The following is a 25,756-nucleotide window of genomic DNA, read 5'->3' as shown; positions in this document are numbered from 1 at the left end:
TTTAATATCACTTACCAATTTTCCATGGAGACAATCATTGCATTCATTTCTTTTTGCCACCTTCATCTAACACTATCATTTAATACCATTAAGTTGTATATCACCGGTATTCAACATCACATCCTCACCACTTGGCCTAATAGGAACGCTTTCTGTCATCCTACCAAGTTAAAGCCATACTTAAAGGTATTAAAGACTCCACCCCTATACCCTCACCATCCAGACTACCCATCCACGATCTATTGTTTCAGTCACTGTCAAATCTGCTAGACACCTCACCTTTCGAAGCTCATACTAATCGTATAATTAAAACAGCCATTTATTTGGCCTTTTACGGTTTTCTTCGGCCCAAAGAGTTCACCACTACTAACTATAACTCCCCCAATTTCATCACAAGGTCAAACCTGGTGAAGGTACAAGATCACTATCTACTATCCCTACACCATACCAAAACTAGCGCCAAAGGACAGACGGTCACTATCATCTATTACCCCACTAGTAATAAATGGTGTCCTGTGGAAGTTTTCGACAAATATCTTTCCTTCTGTACAATGATTCCAACACAACCCCAGCTGACCTTACACGGTAATAAGCTCACTGCGAGTAAGTTCATGGTATATGTAAGAATGTTGTTGGTTCGGTTAGGCTTGAACCCAGCCAACTACTCTGGTCACTCATTTAGAATAGGAGCCACCACTACAGCTTCTAAAAAGAATATCCCGGCTCACATCATTAAAATATTAGGCAGATGGAAATCCACGGCTTACACCAGATACATCCCTCAGCCAATACAAGAAGTGCGCCTAGCATTCAAGACTATGAATATGTGATATGCTATGATGTATTTGTAGGATGAATAAACTGGTTTATATATTTTTTGCCCTTTTTTATTTCAGGCCTACTACCTCGTCAGTTCCGGCACACCCCAACTGACATTTCCATTCCCTGTTTGTCTTATGTTACCAATGCTACGGCTTTATGCCGTGACCACAAATATATATATATATATATATATATATATATATATATAGCCCAGTACGTGACGTGATTTTCTCCTTAAAGGGACCCAGGCCACTTCATCTCATCCCAGATGGAGTGTGCTTTCCTATAGAGAGGGCCTAATGCGCTTCTGGCGCTTGCACATTAGCCCCCCTCCCATAGGATGAAGAAAAACATAAATGTTTACCTCCCCACCAAATACGTTTGTTATAGCTAGCTTCACAGTGGTTAGCTTTTTCCTCCATTACCCATGTACCTTTTTGTCAGTGACCTTTTGTGTTGTTGTTCTGCTGGTTTCCTTTGCGTTGTTAATTGCTGGAGGAAGGGATGGCTTGTCCTTGAATAAGTCATCTTTTTCATCAGCAAACAGATCAGATGGTGGTTTAGCTTTTACTAGAAGTAAGAAAATAAAATATTTAATATTTCATTTTGAAAAATTATATATAAAAATCAGGTAAACCCAACGGTCAATGAAAATAGAAAAAAAATCTTGGCTAAACTTGAATGGTAACTTCTATGGGTGAGACCAGTCTGATATGTTTCAGAGAAGTTCTCTCTGTAATGGCACAAGATGAGCAAAAAACAGCTTGAGAACTGAGCGGTGACCGACCGAAGAGCAGGCTATTTCAGTTGCTGCCCGTTCTCAGTATTCTCTTGCGACCCATTTTGTAACTTCTATTTCATTCCATGGCTTCTGTAACTTTCTTTAAACAGGGTAATCCATTAAGCTGTCAGTTCAAGGAACACTTAAGGCACCCAAAATCTTTCATGTATGTGATAGCATTAGGCTTGAATAATATGCTGTATTAGTTATATGCTCACTTTTGTACAGTTTTGTTCTCTTAACCTTATATATCCCCCATTCTGAAATACTTTCTTCTTGATGGTTACTGTACATGTTACCGCATTTGTTTTGTCCCTCTCCCTATCAAAACATTGAAGCCCAACAAAATTGTGTGTGTTGTCAGAAAACACAACAACGGTTGGTTTCAGAAAGTTGCATTTTAGATAACAGCAACCATAATAATAAAAGAGATAACTAAAGTAGAAGTCACAGAAATATCTGCACTGAGTAGAACGGGGAGTGAACTAGTCCCTCTTCCACACAAACCCTTGAAGTGTTGTTCAGACTCCATAGAAGAGACCGGAAGGCCAAGCTACTTCCTTGAATTGGCAAGACTCAAGGTTGATGGAGCAACATGTATATTTAAAAAAACAAAAAAATTAAATGCATATATCAGAAGAAAAATAAAAAATATACAATATAAAGATTACATGTTAATGTTAAGGATGCATTATTTACAAGCATTGAACATGTACAACTAGCAAAAGAAATTAACAGTGCTTATACAGGCACTCCTCACTTACCTACAGAGTTCCGTTCCTAAGACAAGGTGATAAAACTAATTGGCCTCACACTAGCCTGACAACCAAGTCACGCTTGAGCTAGAAAGCAGGTCTATGTTTATGGGAATTCCCCCAAACATAGACCAGATGACTAGCGCGGGAAATCACTCAAATCTTTATTTGGGGGAAATTCCCTGAACATAGACCAGCTCTCTAACATGGGGAATCCCTCAAATCTATATTTGAGAGAATTCCCGCAACACAGATTTGGGGGATTCCCCGCGCTAGAGAGCTGGTCGTATGTCCAAGCAGTCGGTAAAAAGGTAAGTCGCTAAGTGAGGACTACCTGTACCTATGTAGGTATGAGAATAACAATGAATTGAAGATACTAATTTCGTCTTTGATAAATAGGAAGTTAACATGCTCAAATGCGGTTATCCTTAAATTTGAACTCCAAAATGTTGAAATGTTGTTGATTTTAAGAGGTAATCGTGGAGTTAAAAAAAAAAAAAAAAAAAAAGGAAGAGGTTCTGAACTGAAAGAGGTATAGAGTAAAGAAAAGAATGGTTAAAGGGAATCTCCAGTGCCAGGAAAACAATCCGTTTTCTTGGCACTGGAGGTATCCTCTCCCTCCCACCCCCCAATCCCCGGTTACTGAAGGGGTAAAAACCCCTTCAGTCACTTACCTGAGGCAGCGACAATGTCCCTCGTCGCTGTCTCCTCCTCCGCACCGCTCCTCCTTCTTACTCCGTCGGCCGGTTGGCGAGACTGATCCCGCCCACCGGCCGAGGAAACCTAATGCGCATGCGCAGCGCATTAGGTCTCCCCATAGGAAAGCATTGAAAACTAATTTCAATGCTTTCCTATGGGGATTTGACCGACGCTGGAGGTCCTCACACAGCGTGAGGACGTCCAGCGACGCTCTAGCACAGATAATCTGTGCTATGGAGCAGGAAGTGCCCTCTAGTGGCCGTCTAGTAGACAGCCACTAGAGGTGGAGTTAACCCTGCAAGGTAATTATTGCAGTTTATAGAAAACTGCAGTAATTACACTTGCAGGGTTAAGAGTAGTGGGAGTTGGCACCCAGACCACTCCAATGGGCAGAAGTGGTCTGGGTGCCTGGAGTGTCCCTTTAAACAAAAAAATCCACATTCTAAAAAATAAACAGTTTGTAAAAAAAAGCCTGAGCTCGGAGACTATCTGCTTACAGGGCATTTACTATTCACAAATAGCAAGTGTGTTTATTTACATCTTTTATAATTTTGGATTGGCTGTTGTATATCTATACAATACAGCTGAGATGGGATGCATCTCACAGTCCTATACAAAGTATTTGCCAAGCTATTCTATTTCCCAATTCCTGTATACACACACACACAAAGTATATAAACACATACTAACCTGATTTAGCGGTTGATTGTACATCACTGTATCCAAATAGCTCATCATCAAACAACGCTGTGCTTGTGGTCAGCTTTGGGGCTGTATCTGTGGTAGGAGTGGGATGCTTTGTCTTCTCCTTGTTAGCTAAAAGGGAAGCGCCAATCACATCCTCTCCACCTGCAATATTAATGGCATTTCTCATGTCAAAGGGTACCAACATTCCACCTATTAGGCACCAACATTCAACCTATTAAGCACCAACATATTTATTAGAGGGAATATGAAGCACACAAATTATTCAAAGGGACAATCCAGGGTGGACTTCCCAACCATCTCCATTTAAAGGGGAATTGTTACTTTCCTGAAATTTACACTATAGATTAAAATACTGAAAATAACCTATTACTTGTTTAAACCCATTTCATGAGATGCTTTATTTTTAGAAAATTACTCAATAATCCAGTTTATTCGCCAACTTAGTTTATTAGAAAGGGCAAACACTGCAAATGAAAAGGAGAAACTGAAACGCTGTTCCAGGTCTCCTCTTCTCTGTAGGATTTCTCTGTGGTAGCTTCCAGGTACAAAGGACAAAGCTGTTCTACTCCTAATAATTTTTCACATCCCACAAATAAATTTGTGATGCTGCCAGTTACCCTTTAATGCAGTGGAAATAAAAGGAATAACAACAGTAAAAATAAATAAAAACAAAAAACAAAACCACAAATAAAGCTTCAGAAACCATAATATGTTGTAGACCTTTCATTTGTTCCTCAAAAATAATTATTTCATACCTGGGAAAAGAGAGACTCCTCCGACAGGTGGCTTCCTTTTGGTATTCGATGACAAAGTTTCTGTGGTATAAAGAAACAAAAAATGGGGAGGGGAAAGGATAGAATAAATATATACACATATTGGTAATCGAAAACAAAAATAATCATAAAAATACATAGATCCTAAAAGAAAAGAAAAAGAAACAGAAAAGAGAATTCTTACCTGTATTCACTACAGGAGTTGCATCAGCTTGTTTGACTTCTCTTTTTGGAGCTTCTGCAAAAAGATCACCCTGTGTGGAAATAAGAAAAGTAGCTAGAAATTTAGTAATTCGTTTTTAATGCCCTAAAATTTTTGTTAAAAAACTTTCACAATGATAAGCCACAAAAGCATTAAAGAACTTCACCCCCCACCCAAACACTTTATACCAACCTCTTCATCATCATCAAAAAGCCCTTCTCCACCACTGAAAAGATGACCCTTGCTTCCAAATGGTAAGAAATCCTCATCGGTCAGTTTGGGTGGTTTAAACAGGTCATCATCTTCATCTTGAATGAGGAGAACAAATGTACAAGTTATAAAAAAGTTGTCTGGATTTCAATACTAATTTCCAATTTTTTAAATCCTTTCATTAAGTAGTAAAAGGAAATAGAAAAAGAAAAGACAGTCTCTATGGTCTTATCTGCTTCTGTGACAGGAGGAAATCAGGGAAGACCATAGAGATTAACAAGGCTATTTACCTAAGTGAGAATTACAAGTGAATTTCACATTTAAGGCCAGTGTAGCCAAAACAATAGCATGGCTGGCTTAGAGAATGGTTCCAGTTTGTATATTTTTGTCCCCTTAAAGGGACACTATAGTCATCAGAACAACGTTCGCTTAATGACGCAGTTGTGGTGTATAGATCATGTCCTTGCAGTCTCACTGTTCAATTCTCTGCCATTTAAGAGATAAATCACATTGTTTATGCAGCCCTAGCCACAGCTCCCTGCATGTGACTTGCACACTTCCTTTAAAGAGTCATCTACTGTTTACAATAGATTTTTTTATTTTTTTTTATCTCCTGCTCTGTTAATAGCTTGCTAGACCCTAGAATCGGTAAGTTACATCCGATGGAAAGTGAAACCATTTTGTTTTAATAGAGGCTGTGTCAGTCACACCTTGAGGGGGAAGGGGTGATGGGTGGCTAGGACTGCATAAACAGAAAAAGTGATTTAACTCCTAAATGGCAGAGAATGGAGCAGTGAGATAGCATTATCTATACACAAAAACTCAACTTGTTTTGGTGACTATAGTTTTCCTTTAAATTTGAAATTCACTTTAAACAGACACTTAAGTGAATAAACTCATTTCTGTTTTTAAACACTCTCTGACTTAATGTGCATGCAAATGGCAGAAGGTCATGTTTTAGAATACAAAATACTTTGATAAATCTCCTCCTTTGTCACCCTCACTATTACCCAGGCTCTCTCAAAATCTACAATTTTGTGTAATGGAACAGGCAACCAAGGAAATTGTATATAGTTCATATTCAATGTGGATATTTAAAAATGTCTTACCATCTGAAGGCAATTTTCTGACTTTGCTCTTTTCTTTCTCTTTCCTGGATTTAACTTCTAATGATGATATAGCTAAAAATTTAATAAACACAAATCATCAGAATAACAAAAAGAATAAACAAATAAAAATCCAGCAATACCTAGAACTATTAGGATCCTGACCTCTTGTCAAAAATAAATACAGTAATACAAATAGCTCTGTTTAAAGTTCAATTTAAAAAGTAAATGAGGGAGCGCAGGAATTAAATAAGGCTGACAGTCCCACAAATTAATCTCTGCAGAAACAGAACAATTATTTGGTAGCGTTTATGGGTATTTCACTGAAAAAATAATTCAAATAATATACCGTATTTAAGGAAGTTTTTTCTGTGGATGCTACTGGGATCTTAAAATTAAAAAAAAAATGTTTACAAAAAAAAAAAGTAAAAAAAAAAAAAAAATTGTTCGGCAGAAAACAAAGTAACCGGATTGGTGCTGTAGATGTTACCACAGTCAAAATAAGGTCTTTGTCATAACTGGGAATTCCATAGAATTGGTAAGGTAGTTGCACATTTTAGGCCATAAACAAACTGGTAGGTTTTTATTTTTACAATTTAGTTAATAGACCCATGTGAGGGTGCCAGGACATTTTACGTTGTATGCTTTTAAATAAAATGTAAACAAATTATTTTTATTTTACACTCACATGACTGGTCTGGTGTTGACTTTTTCGGAACATCTGCTTGAATCCTTTCAGCTAGTTCATCAGCAAAAGATTTAGTCCTGGTCTTTAACTGCAAGTAAAAACAGGTTACTCAATGTATATTGTGATATGGAACAGTGGTTTCCAAACTTTTAAGGTTCCAGGCGCCCTTAATATTTCAGTATTTTTCCAAGGCACCCCATGCCAAAATTTCTAGGTTGCGTATCTGTACAGCATTGCGGCATTTACTGGCGCTATAGTGTAATGTACAGTGTTGGTGTTTGAAGGGGTGCTTGTTATTGTTTTAACCCCTTAAGGACCGGACTGTTTTTGCGATGTTGTACATTTGCGACCAGGCATCTTTTTACACTTTTGTGGTGTTTGTGTTTAGCTGTAATTTTCCGCTCTCTCATTTACTGTTCCCATACAAATTATATATTGTTTTTTTCAGGACAAAAGGGGCTTTCTTTACATACCATTATTTATATAATCTCATGTAATTTAATTTTAAAAAAATGAAAAAATATGATGAAAAATTGAAAAAAATACATGTTTTTTGACTTTTATGTGAAAAATCTTTTACTCATCTACAAAAGCGAATGAAAAAAACTGCTAAATAGATTCAAAATGTTGTCCTGAGTTTAAAAATACCCAGTGTTTACATGCTTTTTGCTATTTTTTTGCATGTTATAGGGCTATAAGTACAAGTAGGATATTGCGGTTTCAAAACATACATTTTTAAAATGTATCAATAGTGACATTGTAACACTAATATCTGTCATAAATCGCTGAATAACACCCCACATGTACATATTTTTTTTAAAGTAGACAACCCAGGGTATTCAATATGGGGTATGTCCAGACTTTTTTAGTAGCCACTTAGTCGCAAACACTGGCCAAAGTTAGCGTTCATATTTGTTTGTGTGTGAAAAAAGTAAAAAACTAAATTGAACGCTAATTTTGGCCAGTGTTTGTGACTAAGTGGTTACTAAAAAAGACTGGACATACCCCATTTGCAATACCTTGGGTTGTCTTCTTTTGCAAATGGAATGCCATCATGGGGGTAATTCTCATTCCTGGGCTACCATACGCTCTCAAAGGCAACGTAACCAACCTGGCCATTTTCAATGTAAAAATATTTGACCCATATATTTGACCCTGTAACTTTCAAAAACGCTATAAAACCTGTACATGGGGGGTACTGTTATACTCAGGAGACTTTGCTGAACACAAATATTAGTGTTTCAAAACTGGAAAATGTATCACAACAATTATATCATCAGTAAAAGTGCTGTTTGTGTGTGAAAAATGCAAAAAAAGTCACTTTCACTGACAATATCATCACTGTGATATGTTTTACTGTTTTGAATCACTAATATTTGTGTTCAGCAAAGTCTCCCGAGTAAAACAGTATCCCCCATGTACAGGTTTTAGGGTGTCGTAGAACGTTACAGGGTAAAATACAGTGATAGCAAATTAAATTCTCTGGACTTTCGGCCTGGGTTGGCAGGCAGGTTCCTTAAATTGCAATCAATAAAATAACTTAATTATGTAAAAATATTACATAAATACGCACGTAGAATTTAAATATATATGCATATTTATATATTTGAAGTCTACGTGTATATTTATATAATTATTTATGTAATTTTGTATATGGACATATGAATAGTTCGTATTCTTTTTATTTATTTATATATACATAGATATATATACAATTTCATTCTAAGTGTATTTTGATATAAATATATATATATTAATATCAAAATACAGTTAGAATAAAATTTCGTATAGATATATAAATATATATCAAATTATATAATAAAAAGATATATTACATTTTTATTATTATTTTTACATGTTTAATTTAATTTAAATTATTTAATAATATATATATATATATATATATATATATATATATACACACACACACACAATATATATAGTTATTATATATATATATTATATATACGTGTGTAATTTAATTATAAGTGTATTTTTATATTAATATATGTACATATTAATATAAAAATACACTTAGTATGACATTATATATATGATATATAGACATATATATATACACATATACACATATATAATAATAATTTGTTTTTTTTTTTTTTTTATTAACTTTAACTTTAATTTTTTTTTATGATTTTACACTGGCAGGGAGACTGCCTGTCAGCACAGACAGTCCCCCCTGCAGGCAGACACATGGACACCTATTGTGACCATGTGGTCGCCCTGTTGGGCGATCACATGGCCACAGGGGTCCTAATCCGCCATGGGGAGACTGTCTGGGCTGCAGGCAGTCTCCCCACAACGGGAGCACCGCCGATCGCCGCCGGAACTACGGCGATCGGGTAAGTACATCTTAAATTTAGGACGGTTCAGGACCGTCGTCGGTCGGCAATGGAAAAATGCCGATGACGGTCCTGAACCGTCCTGCGTCGTTAAGGGGTTAATACAGGGGTGTGTTTGTATGTAATGTTTGCATTTGATTGCAGGGGTGTGTCTGAATGTAATGTTCATTTTTAAATGCGGATGTGCATTCGTGTTTGAATTTTTTTTAATGCAGTTTGTGTGTGTGTGTGTGTGTGTAATATTTGAGTTAGATTGCAGGAGTGTGCTTGTAAGTTGTGCTGGTGTTTGACTGCTTGGATGTATGCACATACACTACCACATACATTCTTACACAGATATTCATACACAGTAACACACAGATGTTTATATATTATTTAAAATGAAAGATTACATTTATTATAGTCTGAAGGTATTCTTTCGCAATGAATATTTAAGAAAATGCCCCTTTCTGGTGCGTCTCCTGGCTTACTCTTGTTTAAAAGGGCTAGCCATTTTAAGTCAACTTTGCAAGTTACCATCATTATAAGAAGTGACCTCGTAATTATATTTGATAAAAGGCCTGTGAAGCGTTCACTGGTGATTATTTTAGCATGCTAAGCAGGAATAATGTTCATAGAAGTGAAATAAAGGTGTCAGAAGATTGCATTCACTAATTACAAGAACAGGCATTTGTGTAAAATTTACAAATAGCTGCATTGTTTCTTAGCTTCAATCTCTTCCAGTCTGAAGAACATAAAAAGCCTTTCTGCAAAATAATATGTATCTAAAAGATTAAAAATCCCCATTTAATGTTCGTGAGTGAAAACTGATTAAGTGGTGGGGGGTTATGTTTAGACGCGGATAGCAGCTCAGGACTTGAAATTGCGAGCTCTTCATTTAGCATCATGCAAAAACAAAATTAAAACTCAAAAAAACTCAACATAAAATCAGGATGATTTTTGCATGATGATCTAATAGTTGCAGTAGAATTGCTGGGAGTGCCTCTTTAAAGCAGGAGCCCAGGGATTTTATTTTTATGAAATACTCAAATTTCATTTTGCAGAGAGCAGAGAGCACATTTTGTACAGGAAACCACACACTATTCTGATAGCACACATAACATGGCACCTTATAAAACTTCGAATTTGTTAAAATGCTCCATTTTTACAATCGATTGATAAAAAAAAAAATAGACTGAGTATTAAATCAATGATGAACATTAAAATTGCATCAACTTATGTTTTTCAATTAACAAAATACACACGGTTACATTCTATGAAACATTTAAGAATGTTCACCAGAACCTGAAAAAAGAAATAAAATAACGCTTCGTGGCAGAACATTCATTCTTACAGATTTTTCAGTGTCCTCTTCCTCTTTTTCTGAATCACCAAACAGATCTGAGCCATTATCGTCGTCATCTTCATCACTTAGGGCCGGGCGCTACAGAATTTAGAGTAAACATAAAAACATCACAAATTCAGAATTGTAAAGAGGCATAAAGACTTTTGTTTTCAAAATGTTGAACTCTCAAACATTTACATTTGTGATTTAATATTGATATACCATAAAGGCTACATTATTTTGGCATAAAGCATCAAGAAAAGCTCACCTGTTTAAACGTAGATGGCTCACATATTTATTGTGCAGGAAACACTGACATTTCTTTCTAATTACCACCTCTCATACACTCACTCATTCACCAAAGACACACTGGGCAATTTCTCCTACTTTAAACCCCATAGATCTTTAACTCTATTTCCAATATACAGGTCTTTCAATCCATCATGCGCCCTATTAAATTTCTCATCCCAGTACTTATGTCGTCTAAAGTTGTCATGCCAATTACAGTAGATTAATTTACCCACTAACTATATGAATCAGGTCTTCCTGCTCAAAGCGGCCTTCAGACAATTTTCTACCCATATCCTTATACAAATCGCAGTTATATCACTTAATTGCTGTGTGCAGGGTTCCCTATGGGGAAATGAGGAGACAACGCTTTCTTGAACACAGTTAGGTTGGAGTAACCTTTGAAATGCTCTCTCTTTGGAGAGCAATAACCCTCTGCAATAGGCCAATTCCACCAGTTGGATTTCATGGCCCGATTTAAAAAATGATTTCTTCCTATAAAATACTGCTACACTTTCTGCTGTTAACACAGCTTTTTTTCAACCCAATGGGTCCTAAATTGGAATGGGCACCCTTACATTCTCCTAAATACTATCTATACATCATCCCTTCCGTGCTTCTTCTCATTTATCTGTTTACTATCCACCTTCATCCCCCTCAATAGCCCCCTTGGAATTTGAAATCGCTTCTGCTGAATCTGTATTCCTCCAATGCACCTCCTTCGTTGGCCTCTCTAACAAAATTTCCCCCCATTCATGGTGGCAAACTTGACCTCATCCAGTCTTCAGGTTGCCCGGCGGCCAAACATTCTAGCCTCCATAATCCATCTGCTGACCACTACTTCTATCCTAATTTCCCTTACTAATTCTGCACTAAACTCTAAGCAGAAACCTAATTTTCCTTATTCTTTCAACAAAAACAAGATTTCATCCCTTCTGCCACTCCCAACATATTCCTCTCTCTCACCCAATACGGTTTTCTCTTCTACTCTGGATGGAGTTCTTCACTTTAAAACATAACCTTCTCAACCCTGTGTTACCAATGCATTCAAGTAGCTTTAGTAGGTAGAAAAAGTCCATGAGTCCATGAGACTAGCAAAAGATTATCATTTATCCCTGGTCCAAAACATCAACTTGTGCATGTAAAAAAATAATAATAATAATAATAATGATTATAATATATATATATATATATATATATATATATATATATATTTATTAACAATTCTTAAGTGACAGCTTACATTCATTTTCCATGTACATATTCATCATTCACTTTAAAGGACTATGAGCAAAACAGGAAACTAGTGTGCAAGGCACCTTAAAATATGGATGTCATTAGGTATTTCAGAGGGCCCAAAAGTAACCAAGTTTGTAGTAAAACATGTAAGGATAAGACATATTTAAAATAACAGAGTCTTACCAGCTTCTTATCATCTTCAGAATTTCCAAAATCATCATCATCATCATCATCTGATTCCTATAATAACGAGGACAATAATTAGAAAATATGAATAGAAAAAAAAAAAAAAAGTGTTTAAGGCGACTGACACCCCCATATCCAAATGAAGTAGTTCATAAAGATAAATTGACCATTTCATTGACAGAGTGATAGAAGAGAAGTGTGACAGTGCAAGAGAAGGAGAGTGTGACAGGATTAGGTAGGTTAATGTGATATGGCGAGTATGGCTGAGCGAGGGCAGGTGAGTCTGATATAGTCAGAGGGGGTGACAGTGACAGGATGAGGGGGGTTAATGTGATACGGTGCATGTGGCAGAGCGAGGGCAGGTAAGCGTGGTATGGTTGGAGGGGGTGAGTGACAGGATTAGGAGGAATTAATGTGAGTGTGACTGGGTGAAGGGTGTGACAGTATATGTGTGTGAGGGGGTGACCGTGTGTGTGGAGGGGGGACAGTGTGTGTCTTAATGAAATATCTTTTTTATCTAGTAATCAATTCCCTGGTGGTCCAGTGGTCTCCCTCCCTGGAGGTCTCCCTCCTTTGTGGCCCAGTGGCCTTGTTATGTGGTCTGCAGCTTTGGCAGGTGCAGAGTTGAAGTACATGTGGTAGAGGTCTTGCAAACTCCAGTATTTAAAGTGTCAGAGCGTTGCCATGGTAATGCAGCTATTTGATTGTCCGGGCTTGCAAGGCCTCAACCACATGGTCTGCAACTCTGCACCCAGCGGAGCTGCAGACCTGAGGCACTGGGCTCTCTTCTCCCCCAGGGCAGACTGAGTGGTGAGGCCCAGCACAAGGCGGCATACAGGGCACACCACCGTGCCCTTCAGTCACGGACATATAGGTTCAGTCTGCTACAAGGCATATTAGGCAGCCGCGAGGACCCAGTCAGTGATAGGTCTTAAGCGGCCGGCTTACTCGCCTAATTAGAGAGCTGCCTCTGCGGTCCACAGATAAACGCTTGTTGCGGACTAGTTAACATGTAATGCCGCCCCTGTAAAAGTTCCGCCTCTTTTTTACTTCTATAGTAGCAATAATTAAAATGAAAAATGTTTAGTAGCTCTTTAAGAAAATTTTAGCAGTATAAGACTCATATGTACTTGATGAACATGACTGGTAAAAGGAACTCTTACCTCATTGTCTTTTTCTTCGTCTTCCTCTTCTTCTTCACTGTCAATTATGCTTCCCCTGTCATTGTCTACAGAGCCTTCTGCTTCAACAACAACAAACAGTAATTAGAATTATAATCAAATTCCATATATACATATCCCATCTAGAGATCATACATGAAGAACAATTTGCTTTCCCTTATAAAAGATAGGTTAAAGGACAACTGTCATCAAAATTTTACTTCTTGGCTTATTCAATGTTCATTACATCTAATGATATTTTTGAGTCTGGGAGAGCACTCACATGTACCAGAGCTCTATTACTCCTGACTCTGGGTTTAAATAGCTCCACTGGAGAGAGAGAGAGTTCCCACAGCTTAAATCAGGAAAGGTGTCTCCATTCAATCAGATGTGTATATGGTATTTTGTGCAGTACAAGAGGAATAGAGAGGCAAGAACCCCAATTGAATAGTATCTAAAACAATTAAACATAAAAAAAGGTTAAAAACTCTTACTTTGGTGGTGGGTATGCCAGCAATTAACCCACAACTCAGTAAGCATATATAAATAAAAAAACGCCACCAGCGTGCAGTCACTTCCAGCTATCAGCACTTCCCCGATAATGTGACACTCGTGGGTCTGCCAATCAATGACGTGTTTCGCCCGCGTTCCCGGGAGTCTTCCAATGACGTACTGATATACAGCCCATCCTTTTTTCAGACGTTTTCAGGGTGGCACAAAGTGAGAAGCCATGCTGAAAATGACGGTCTTGTCTCAGAACCTGTTATTTCCGCTCTGAAATAACATTAACCACACAGAACTCGCTACGGCTGGCTAATGATGCTTCTGATAGAAGGGTTATAATCTGTATTTGCAGTGTTTCATAGCAAAACTTTAGTCACCACCAGCACTTACAATGACTAAAGTGGGCATGTTGCTTGAAGTAACCCTTTAAGCTTCATTAAATGTAATAGACAAGAAGTGAAAATGTGATGGCAGTTGTCCTTTAACCAAAGCAGAACACACGGCAAACATTTGTCCATTGTAGAGCGCTACGGAATCTGTTGGCGCTATATAAATAATAAAATAATAATAATAATAATAATAATAACAGGACAGTGAGCACTTAAAAGAAATACTATTATACAAATGCATACATATTTTAACAAAACCAGCAAGCAAAATTATTAAGAAGTGAACAAAAGAAACAAACAGCAGAAAGTAGCGTGGTGCACTGCAATCTCGAGATATAGGTCAACTGTGTAACATATATCTTGAGATTGCAGTGCACCACGCTACTTTCTGCTGTTTGTTATTTCACATCACGGTTTTTGGAGATAACCAGAGTATGTGTGTGTGCAATGGGGGTATACACTATAATTTGTGTTGAATTAGTAAATTTACCGGCTGGTCAATACATTTGAAGTTTGCCTCTGCGTTCCAGAGGAAACAAAGGTGAAAACCTGGATTTAACTCAATACTGGATGCTTCAGCTTGAGTTCAATTTGAAGAAATCAAGCTGTTTTGAGAGAGTAATCATTAAAACAGAAGAAAAAAAAATGTCAGGTCATATTGTTTTGCACTGTGTAGGTAATTAAATATATACATAAAACCCATAAGATTCCCCTTTGGAAACTGACTTTCTGTGGCTCCAGACATGGCTAAATATTTTCAGTTTGTCATGACCATACTTAAGAAATGTATGGACGTAGCACTGAGCATCCGAATGCAACGCCATGTGCACCAGATTCTATTGTGCTAATGAAGCAATCTAATGTTTATGTGTGCACTATATTTTAATGCATCCAATGCAAAAACCTACAGTAGTGCCATGAGTACGTGCATTAAATCTAATACAATACAACCCATTCATGTTATCTATGGATACGGATGGAAAAAGGAACATTATTACAAGGGATTGCTCATCTTTAAGAACATCTATCCCCTATTTCAAAAATGTAATTCAACTCCCTGTTAAAAGACACTGGTCATAGCGGATGTAGTGGGGAGTCACTATACATGTAAACATAGATAACCAACCAATAGGCCGTCCCAAATGTGATTTCAGTAAAACAGAACACACCTTCGCTGGAAATGTCCCCAAGACCCACATCATCTTGTTGCATGAAGAGCTGGGAACCAATTAAATGAGGCAGAGGTCTGTCTAAATAGAGGTCCTACAAGGAAATCAATGTATTAATATTTGCATATAATAAAAATACAAAATACAAGAGGCAAAGTCACTAAATAAAATTAAATGTTGTGCTTCTAACAAGAAAAAAAAAACAAAAAAAAAAAAAAAAAAAACAGGTACAGTCTGGATATCCTTTTTTTCAAATTTTAAGTTTACTTTTTAATTTCCCAAAATTTCAGATATGGACTACTGGAAGCAAGTAGATTTGAAGCACAAATGTTAAAAAAAAAATATGTATACAGAGGCGCTTATATATTTTTACCTTTGGTTCGAGAATAAGTTCAACTCGTCCGTTAACTTCCTCATCTTCAGAGTCCGAGTTCCCTGCTTTGATATCAAGTTGTTCAAATGCACTTTCTAACACTTGCAACCCATAGTTGACAGCTTCTTGTATTTTTGGAATTAGCTCTGCTTCAATCTGCTCCCTTGATTTTTCCTTAAGTAAATTAAACGAAAAGGATTAATAAATAAATAAAACAAAATAAATAGTTAATCAAAGAAATGTGCCCACTCAATATACATTTATTGGTGAAATCACCAACATCCCATTTCTGCCAGAATGGATTTCAGGACTTACATTAAGGAAAGTAGTGCTAATTAAATAGTAAAAAAAATAAAAGGTTGGCCATTATTGGTACTGGCTGCTGTTCTGATGTGACCATAAGTATGTATTCATATCTCATTGCTATAATGGAAGACTTAGCTTACCTGTTCAGGCTTGTCTCCTGAATCTGGCTTTGCAATATGCTCTTCGATCTCTTCATCATACACTCTCTAAGTAAGCAGAACATTAAAATTAAATCACACAGCCTCACTACTTTTTAGAACAGAATACTTTGATAAATAACCCCGCAAAATCCCTAATAAAAAGATATGGCAGTTATATGGGCGTTATGCGAACAGACTCTAAAAAAAGTACATTGGAAATGTTTGGCTAGGAAACATGTGGACAGTTAATATTTTTAGAAATCTCGCTGAATTAAAGGAAAACTCCAGTGCCAGGAAAACAATCCGTTTTCTTGGCACTGCAGGTTCCCTCTCCCTCCCACCCCCCAATGCCCAGTTGCTGAAGGGGTGAAAACCCCTTCAGTCACTTACCTGAGGCAGCGACGATGTCCCTCGTCGATGCCTCCTCCTCCGTGCCGCTCCTCCTACTGACTCCGTCGGCCGAGGAGACCTAATGCGCATGCGCGGCAATGCCGTGCATGCGCATTAGGTCTCCATATAGGAAAGCATTGAAAAAGATTTTCAATGCTTTTCTATGAGGAAATGAGCGACGCTGGAGGTCCTCACACAGGAATCACGAGAGGAATGAATGTATGCAAAGTACAAGTAAACTTTAATATGAAAACACATTACCAGGTGCTTAAAACTTGCATTCAAGATACTGCAAACAACGTTCTATTTGGTGCCTGTTATTACTGGTCAATATATAGGAATAGTTTCTAAGCCACGGGTGCCAAAAAGTAGATCAGCAGATGTTTTAAAACTACAGATTCCATGATGCTTTATCATTTTAAAGGCATCAGAGCATCATGGGAGTTGTAGTTCTACATCTTGAGATGTTTCAGATACCCCTCTTCTAGGCTAGCCATATTAGTCGTTTTACACAGTTTTTTTTTTTTTTTACATTTGGCTCACCGCACTTTAACAACACTGAATTGGCCTCTATAAGAAAAGAAAAGGAAAAAGAAAAAAAAAGAAAAACCACTTACATTTTCAATGAATTGAGTGTTTGACAGCATGAGAAAATCATTGAAGACATTGTGTAGCCTGCAGTCGACAGCTTTTGTTTCGCGAATCAATCCATCCAGCTGTTTCTCGATGTCATGTGTCTTAGATATAATCTGCTGGGAGAATTCTCTAAGAAAATTCAAGAGCTAAAAGAAAGAGAACATTATTGTTTTCAGGGGGAATTATTATGTAATGTACAACAAAAATCACAGAATGATGTAAGAGATTTGATTAGAATAATACAATAATATTTTTTTTAGAGTTTCAGCAAGTGGCCTGAAACCAATTGTAAGTTGGAAGCTTGATCAAGATTTAAAAGTGACACTCAAAGCAGGATGCAGACCCAATTTCTAAGACATTAAACAGTATTGCATAAAAACTGAGTTTAAAAACCCAAAAGTTCCTCTTTACTTCCCTTTTCTCAATGTGGACCTAGCTACTGACTCTCTCAGCCTTTCATTGGGGGCGTCCAGTCTGAGGCTTGCTGATTAAAGCCTCATACACTGAGAGAAAGTCAGAGACTTTGGAATTAAACCATTAATTACTGTTCTGCCCCTTAAGGACCAAACTTCTGGAATAAAAGGGAATTATGACATGTCACACATGTCATGTGTCCTTAAGGGGTTAAAGTAAGACAGCACTCCGGATCTCCATGCACTATAACAACTTAACACTTCGATGCTGTTGTTATTGTGCCCAGATTAACCCTTTAATAAGCTGTTGCGTTCAAAGCACACCCCTTGGCAAGGGTAAAATTCCACTTAGCAATATCTAGCGGGCAAGTGATTTTTTGAGCCCTGCAATGAGCATAGGTTGTTATGGTGCTTAAAGTGCATTCCCCCCAAAAAAAGATAATGCATGTAATACCTCAATAACCAAATATTTCCGTGGGAAAATGAATATCAATGCTAAAAAACAAGGACTTTGTGAAGAACAAAGAAAGAAAAACAACCAACAAGCAATGATTGCCACCCCTCCCACATATTTCCAGGAAATGCCATGTATTTTTGATCAAAATGTTCTTTTCCAAGTAGTAGTAAGCACATTTCATCTGAAGGCTGAAGCCAAAAAACAAAACACAAAAAAAACACCCACAAATAATGAGAACGTGAAAGTATTTTAACCATTTAATTTTAGAGCAAGTAAATACTTCATGTACATTTCTTTTGAAATGTAGATGAAAAGTAAAAATAAATATAACACAACGTTTTAGAAAATTGTCAGTTATTAACGAACTATAACTCCCATTAGCCTCAATCAGGATCTGTCAATGCACAATAAAGATAATGGAATTTCCTTTGCAGGATTTGTCAAAAGGTATTGCAAATAAAATATTGAAATGTCATGCAAACACAAGGTAAAAGCAACCTGTTAAAGTACTTTCTGTAAAAAAAAAACAGAGCAGATTGCCTCTAACTCATAGATAATCAATGTACTGTGGATAGATGAATAAAACAAAACACAAACAGGTAAAATATGTATATTCTGTTACAAGTGGGAACTTGGAGGTGTCTTTCTTTTAAATTGGATCACAGCCTCTACTGACAAAAATGTATACTAAGTAAGAGCAAGTGTAAATACACTGGATTACGTAATTCTCCCATTTAGGAGTATACTGCATCATACCTGGGTAGTAATAATAAGCCAAAAATACAAAGAACACGTCAAATGAATAAATGGAACATCAGCAGTGAATATAATTATAAAATAAACATGATGAAAGAACGGTTCAAACAACGGACTGTGTTAACTGCAAACTAAACAACTGCACTACATATCCTGTAGATCTGATAGTTATATATAACAGTAACCCCACAATTTGACCAGCACAGTCATTATTCTAAATAATAATAGTCACACAGAGACAGACAATGTCATCAACATGACCTCTGAGCATAAACAATGATTTATGTATGATATAAAACATCAGGTGATCTGACATAACCCATGATATTAAACAGAACACAGCAAGCCAGACTTTGTATAAGAAAACTACCAGGAGGGGGACAGGCACACACACACAGTAAACACTGGACATCTCACCCCTGCATCTGCCCCCAGGGACCAATTCTGGCTGTTCCTACTGATTTCATCCAGGGACCATGGGCGCTCCCAGACCTGCTCCTCTGTCGCCCCGTTAAAAGGACCGTTCATGGCCACGATCAGGAAGCCGTTTAGCCTCCTAACTTCCCCAAAACAAAAGGAATTCACCACCGAACTAGCTATGGAACGGCAATCGGAACAGGATGATTTTTACGTTCTAAAGGCGGAACTTTGTGTTTCCAAATCGTTGCTCCAACTATGCCCCTACAGCAGGCGCCATGATGGAGCCAGTGTCAGGTGACTCGCATCACGTGATTCCTGCGCCATTGTGCATGTGACCAGAGCGCAAACTGGGTCTTACAGTCCTTCCTGTTGCAGAATCTGATAGCCGATTTCGGAGATCATGTTACTGCTTGCATGCTAAGGCAACTGTTTAACTTCAGGACAGAATCTAGTATTTGTGCTCTGTGTTTTTGCAACAATAATTGTCTTCTTTTTCATTATATATTATATTCAGATTATATAGACTATTCAGACTATATATAAACATTAAAAAAACCCTATTGCTTGATTATTTTTTTTTTGTTTATTGCTGTTGTTTACCTATATGCCTAGTGAAAACATGCAATCATGCATTTATTTATGCATCTTCCCATTGGATATATATTTAAAAACAGCTTTCAAAAACTGCAGATCTCGTTTGTACAATCAGGGATGATAAGTCTCTGTGCTGGAAGCGTAAAACATGTGCGTGGCTTTCCAATACTTCTCAATGACTTATAATACAGAAGGTGGGAAGGCAGGCACTCTGTGGAGCTAGCGAAAGAAAGCCTTCCTCTGGTGTTTCTAACCCCAACTAAAGTGCTGATTTCTATTGAAATTGGCACGTCTATTAACTTTCACGAATGTGACAGGCCCTAGACACATAAAGCACATCAGCAAGATGAAATGCTTGTGTGGAGTGTTTCTTAACCCCTTAAGGACACATTACATGTGTGACATGTCATGATTCCCTTTTATTCGAGAAAGTTGGTCCTTAAGGGGTTAAAGAACACTATAGGCACCTGGATCACTTCATCTCAATGAGTGGTCTGGGTGTCATGTGCCCCTCCTTTTAATCCTGCATTCTTCAGGGATGTCAATGTTTTTGTTAGAGGATTAACTTGCCTCTGCTATGTTGCCATTTTGATTATTAGGGTAGGATAATCAGGTATATAAGAATGTGGTGGAATCTCGGTAAAAATAAATTTAGTAGGCCGAGATTACCACGTGGCATGTGTACGTGCATATGCTGACGTATCGATCAGTTGGTTGCACGAGGCAAGATACGATCAGTAGTGTACGGAGCATGTGCAAGAATACAGGATGTAGTATTCCCCTCCTCCATTGTGCTGGACAAGCCATGCGGTCAAGCAGGAAGTTAATTCTTATTTGTATTGATTGGTCAAGAGAATGTGCGGGTGGAGCTTAATATGGGAGGAGTTATGTGCCTATATAGGGAGCCTGCAGAACTTGCTGTATTTTGGTGACATTAGTCCCTCTGAGTCCCGATCGGTGATCCAATAAAGAATCTCTTCCTTCCTGAAGAAACCTGTGTCCATCTCTCTGTGCTTTGCTTCCGTCAGTTTCTCCGGTATCATTTGGTGCATTGGCCGGGAAGCTCATCGTTCAACGGTAGCTGAGAGGCAGAGGCGTGAGACGGTCTATCTTTGCCCACGTTCTCTACGGCTGCACCCCTGAACTTCTGCGTGGACCTCCCTTCGTCTCGGCGCCACTGGTCTGTTGTCCAGGAGATCATCGGCCTCTACGTAAGAAGTGCTGGGGTGTCCCCGTCGATGAGTGTGAACTCAGGTTCAGGAACGAGGAGGTAAGACAACTGCTGTTTTAGACGGCAGACCCACTAGGGGTATACCGATTGTGCGGTAGGCCCATAAGGGGTTATTTGTGTATGGAATCTGCCCCCTCTGTCGGAGGGAAGGAGCGAAGGCGCACCGCTCAATCGAACGCTCTTTAGTCAGACCGTTTGATTTGGTTAGTCAGGCGGGGTCCTGTGTAAATAGCCCTAGCCGGACACCGGTGTCTTGTCTAGACTAGCGTTCTAGGGTGTATATTACGTTCGCTAGGTCGGAGGGACCGGGAGACTAAGCGGCGCCTGTGTAAATTCGGTTCGCTAGCTCTCAACCTATCTTGGCTAAGTGGGAAGGCGTGTAAATTTGGAACCCACTAGATTTTTGATAGTAATCGACTAAGAGGCGTCTGTGTAAATTCGGTCCTCCAGCTCGCTATATGTGGTGCTTGGGCAGTGTGGCTAACCAAAACGGGTGTACATAGTTTTAGGTAGTCCATTCAAGGTACTGGCCAATAGTTTAGTTGGGAATTGTAAATGTGTTAAAGATTGTTTAGTAAAGTGTATATCTTGTTAGATAGCGCGAGCTCAGCCGTCTAGCGAGAGTGTTAATAGTGTGTTGCTGTATTATAGTGCACGGTACCATAACCCTGTATATTTACTGACACTGTATATAAGTACTAATCACTGTCGTCCATTGCATGTTTAACACCATAACCACTAATAATTGTATTGTGACCTTAAATTGTGCTTTGACCTATGCTAACCGTACTGTAACCGCTATTTGTAAAAGACGATGTTACTGGGGTGTGTTATAGACGGGTAATTCATATATAGAGAATTATAGCGTGGGTGACTGTATAGTTTCGCCAAAGGGCATAATATTGATTATATAGTGACTGGTGTAACAGCTGTATGTATACGGGAATTCCCTGAGTGTTTATTGTGTTATTGTGTACGTTTCACTTGGTAACCGCACCACGTGGTGCTGTTGCCAGAGGAAACGGGTGTGACTGTTGAATAGTACGTGTGCATAGTATTCGTTGTCAACAACGTTCCATTGATAAGTATGGGCGCGTCGCAGTCAACGATTCCGGATCCCTTAGGTTGTATGGTGAAGAATTTTAAAAAGGGATTCAAAACATGTGATTTTGGGGTTAAAATGTCTCCTGTACGTTTGGTCACTTTGTGTACTAGGGAGTGGCCTACTTTGGTTGCGGCATGGCCGCCACGTGGCAGTTTGGATCCAACTCTGGTACAGCGCTTACACGTGGCTGTATCGGGTAGGCCTGAACTTTACGGGCAGTTTCCTTATATTGATTGTTGGAGACAGGCCGTAAATGACTCGCCAAAATGGATTCAGACATGCCACGAGGAGCAATGTCGCCTCATGGTGGCTAGGACTTGTTTGTCCACTAGGACTGGTGTTAGGCCCATTTTGGACACGCCCCCTGAGTCCGAGATCCCTTTGCCGCCCCCTTACTTTCCTTTAAGAGGAAGTGACGCGAATGCAGGAAGTCCTGCACCCCTTCCCCCATTGCCCCCATCCACTTCCGCTTCCTCCTCCAGTACAGAATCCACCCCCTCTCGTACTAAATCTCCCCTTCCGGAACCAGAACCAACCCCCATTAGATCTGAATATCCTGATTTGGCGCCACTTCAGACTTCCGGTCAAGCTTCTTCTAGCTCGGCTCGAAGTGTTCTATTTACTAACTTTTCCCAAAACCAAGCTCCCACATCCTCATGCTTTATTACCCCCCGACCGGAACCTCTAACTGACGCCCCTCTACGTAGCCCCATACTAACCCGACAACTGACCGGTACCCAACAATTAAAACATTATCAGAGGCCTCTTCGTCTGAATCCCGGGTCAGCCTATATCGATGCCGCAGGTCAAATGGCACATGCTGACCCAGTCTTCGTATATGTCCCGTTCACGACTACCGATCTCTTGAATTGGAAGACCCACAATTCCTCGTATACTGAGAAACCACAAGCTATGACTGATCTGTTCACCTCGATAGTTCAGACACATAACCCGACATGGGCTGATTGCCAGCAGTTATTAATGACTTTGTTCAATAATGAGGAAAGGACAAGGATTAATCAAGCGGCCATTAAAGCGCTAGAGGATAGAGCCCGTGCTTTGAATCAAGCCAATCCAGCAGCATGGGCCGCAACACATTATCCTAACACCGATCCCGACTGGAATGTAAATGGTGCTGATATGGTTCAACTCAGAGCCTATAGAGACGCTATAATTGCTGGCATGAAAGCCGGAGGGAAGAAAGCCATTAATATGTCGAAGACAGTTGAGGTGATTCAGAAAAGTGATGAAGCGCCCAGTGTCTTTTATGACCGATTATTGGAGGCATACCGCTTGTATACCCCCTTTAATCCGGAAGACGCAGATAATTCCCGAATGGTGAACTCCGCCTTTGTCAGCCAAGCTTACGGAGATATTAAGCGCAAGCTACAGAAGTTAGAAGGGTTTGCAGGTATGTCTATCACCCAACTAATGGAGGTAGCGAATAAAGTATATATGAATAGGGAAACAGAGACTAAGAAAGAGGAAGAGCGCAAGATGCGTAAAAAGGCAGATATGTTAGCGGTAGCGATCGCAGGCGTAGATAGACGGGGCCCAGATAGAGGCGATAGTAGATGGAGTAGGAATCTGTGCGCGTATTGCAAGGAAGAAGGGCATTGGAGGAACGAGTGTCCACAAAGAGAGCAGTACGAGAGAGACCAACCCAGGGCAGGTTACGGAAACTTTAGAGGCAGAGCGAGAGGTAGAGGAGGCCCCGGAGGGAGTAATGGTAATAGAGGGAGCAATGGGAACAGAGGAAGTGTTAGGGAAGATAGGTATTTTCCAGCAGCGCAAAGGTCCCGCGATAGAGAAGGTAGGGACTTTGTAGGATTGTCTGACACGGTCATGGAGGACTATTGATACCGACCGGGCTCCATCCCCCTTGGTCGAGCGGAGCCTATGGTCGATGTATCAATAGGGGGAAAAAGGAGTGCGTTCATGATCGACACTGGTGCTGAACGTTCAGTGGTGACTAATCTAGTTGCTCCTCCATCTGGAAGAACTATTACTGTAATAGGAGCAACTGGAAGAAGTGCTGAAAAACCGGTTCTTAAAAGTCGACTCTGTACATTGGGAGGCCACGTAGTAAAACATCAATTCCTTTATATGCCTGAATGTCCAGTCCAATTGCTGGGACGTGATATGCTATCTAAATTACAAGCGCAGATTACGTTCCTACCAAATGGAACAACATCCTTAAAGTTTAATGGACCTTCAGGTATTATGACATTATCCGTACCAAAGGAAGAAGAGTGGCGACTTTATACAGCATTGACTAGCCAAAACCCTAGGAGTGATGAATCCTTATTCAATATACCAGGAGTTTGGGCAGAGAACAACCCACCAGGACTGGCCCGCAATATTCCACCTATTAAAATCGAACTAAAACTTGGGGTTTATCCAGTGAGCCTAAGACAATATCACATCCCGCAGAAGGCTAAGAAGAACATCCAATCTTATCTGGATAAGTTCATACGGTATGGTATCCTAAAATTCTGTACTTCCCCCTGGAACACCCCATTGCTGCCTGTTCAAAAGCCCGGTACAGATGAGTATCGACCTGTGCAGGACTTGAGAGCAGTCAATGATGCGGTTGTTAGTATACATCCAGTTGTGCCCAATCCATATAACCTGCTTGCTTTAATTCCGGGCGGGGCTACCTATTTTACAGTCCTAGACCTCAAAGATGCCTTCTTTTGCCTCCGAATTGCCGCAGAAAGTCAATGTATCTTTGCTTTCCAATGGGAAAACGCTGTAACGGGCTCAAAACGCCAAATGACCTGGACAAGACTGCCCCAAGGGTTTAAAAATTCACCTACCCTATTTGGTTGAGCTCTAAGTCAATATTTATTGGATTTCGAGTCCATCCCAGGAGAGTGTGTATTGTTACAGTATGTAGATGACTTGTTGATAGCAGCAGTTACAAAGAAAATATGTCAGCAAGCAACGCACGATCTACTACACATTCTCTGGCGGGCAGGATACAAGGTGTCTAGAAAGAAGGCTCAGTTGTGTTTGCCAACTGTCAAATATCTGGGATTCCATATCTCTGAAGGTCAAAGAATTATGGGGCCAGAGAGAAAAGAAGCTGTGTGCCAAATACCGATACCCAAGAATAGAAGACAAGTGCGAGAATTCTTGGGGGCAGCAGGCTTCTGTAGGATATGGATTCCCAGCTACGCGATACTGGCAAAACCTCTGTATGCAGCTATCAAAGGTACAGAGCACGACCCCTTCTTATGGACTCAAGAACAGCAAACGGCATTTGAAGATGTGAAGAAGGCTTTGATGAGTGCCCCAGCATTAGGTCTACCTGATCACACACGACCATTCTACCTGTATGTACATGAGCAAAGAAGAATGGCTGTGGGAGTATTGACACAGTACTTGGGATCATGGCAAAGACCTGTTGCCTACATGTCTAAGCAACTGGATGCAGTGGCCAGCGGACTTCCACCTTGTCTAAGAGCCGTAGCTGCAGCCGCCCTGCTAGTAGCTGAAGCCGATAAACTCACTCTGGGTCAAGAACTTTATGTACGAGTCCCACATGCAGTACAGACGTTGTTGGATTA

General features: G+C 39.3%; 1 protein-coding gene across 2 annotated transcripts in view; it reads right to left on the bottom strand.

The window, feature by feature from the left end:
* The window catches only part of LOC134575828 (WASH complex subunit 2A-like), a 67,774-nt gene extending 48,226 nt beyond the window's left edge, over positions 1 to 19,548 (bottom strand). For both annotated transcript variants that reach the window (XM_063435259.1, XM_063435260.1), the window contains exons 1-15: positions 19,252 to 19,548; positions 17,190 to 17,354; positions 16,183 to 16,248; positions 15,737 to 15,910; positions 15,364 to 15,457; positions 13,305 to 13,381; positions 12,139 to 12,195; positions 10,438 to 10,527; positions 6,745 to 6,832; positions 6,060 to 6,131; positions 4,933 to 5,048; positions 4,723 to 4,792; positions 4,521 to 4,580; positions 3,748 to 3,906; positions 1,256 to 1,392 (exon numbers count right to left, since the gene is read on the bottom strand). In XM_063435259.1, coding sequence (XP_063291329.1) covers positions 1,256 to 1,392; positions 3,748 to 3,906; positions 4,521 to 4,580; positions 4,723 to 4,792; positions 4,933 to 5,048; positions 6,060 to 6,131; positions 6,745 to 6,832; positions 10,438 to 10,527; positions 12,139 to 12,195; positions 13,305 to 13,381; positions 15,364 to 15,457; positions 15,737 to 15,910; positions 16,183 to 16,248; positions 17,190 to 17,354; positions 19,252 to 19,362 — 1,536 coding nt within the window. In that variant the 5' untranslated portion in view covers positions 19,363 to 19,548. The remainder of the gene's footprint in view (positions 1 to 1,255; positions 1,393 to 3,747; positions 3,907 to 4,520; positions 4,581 to 4,722; positions 4,793 to 4,932; positions 5,049 to 6,059; positions 6,132 to 6,744; positions 6,833 to 10,437; positions 10,528 to 12,138; positions 12,196 to 13,304; positions 13,382 to 15,363; positions 15,458 to 15,736; positions 15,911 to 16,182; positions 16,249 to 17,189; positions 17,355 to 19,251) is intronic.
* Between the last annotated feature and the right edge of the window lie 6,208 nt (positions 19,549 to 25,756).

Source organism: Pelobates fuscus, chromosome 10, assembly GCF_036172605.1.
Source record: "Pelobates fuscus isolate aPelFus1 chromosome 10, aPelFus1.pri, whole genome shotgun sequence".
NCBI classification, from domain to species: Eukaryota; Metazoa; Chordata; class Amphibia; order Anura; family Pelobatidae; genus Pelobates; species Pelobates fuscus.
Note: the sequence above shows the minus strand (reverse complement) of the source record. Positions and strands in the feature narration are given on the sequence as shown.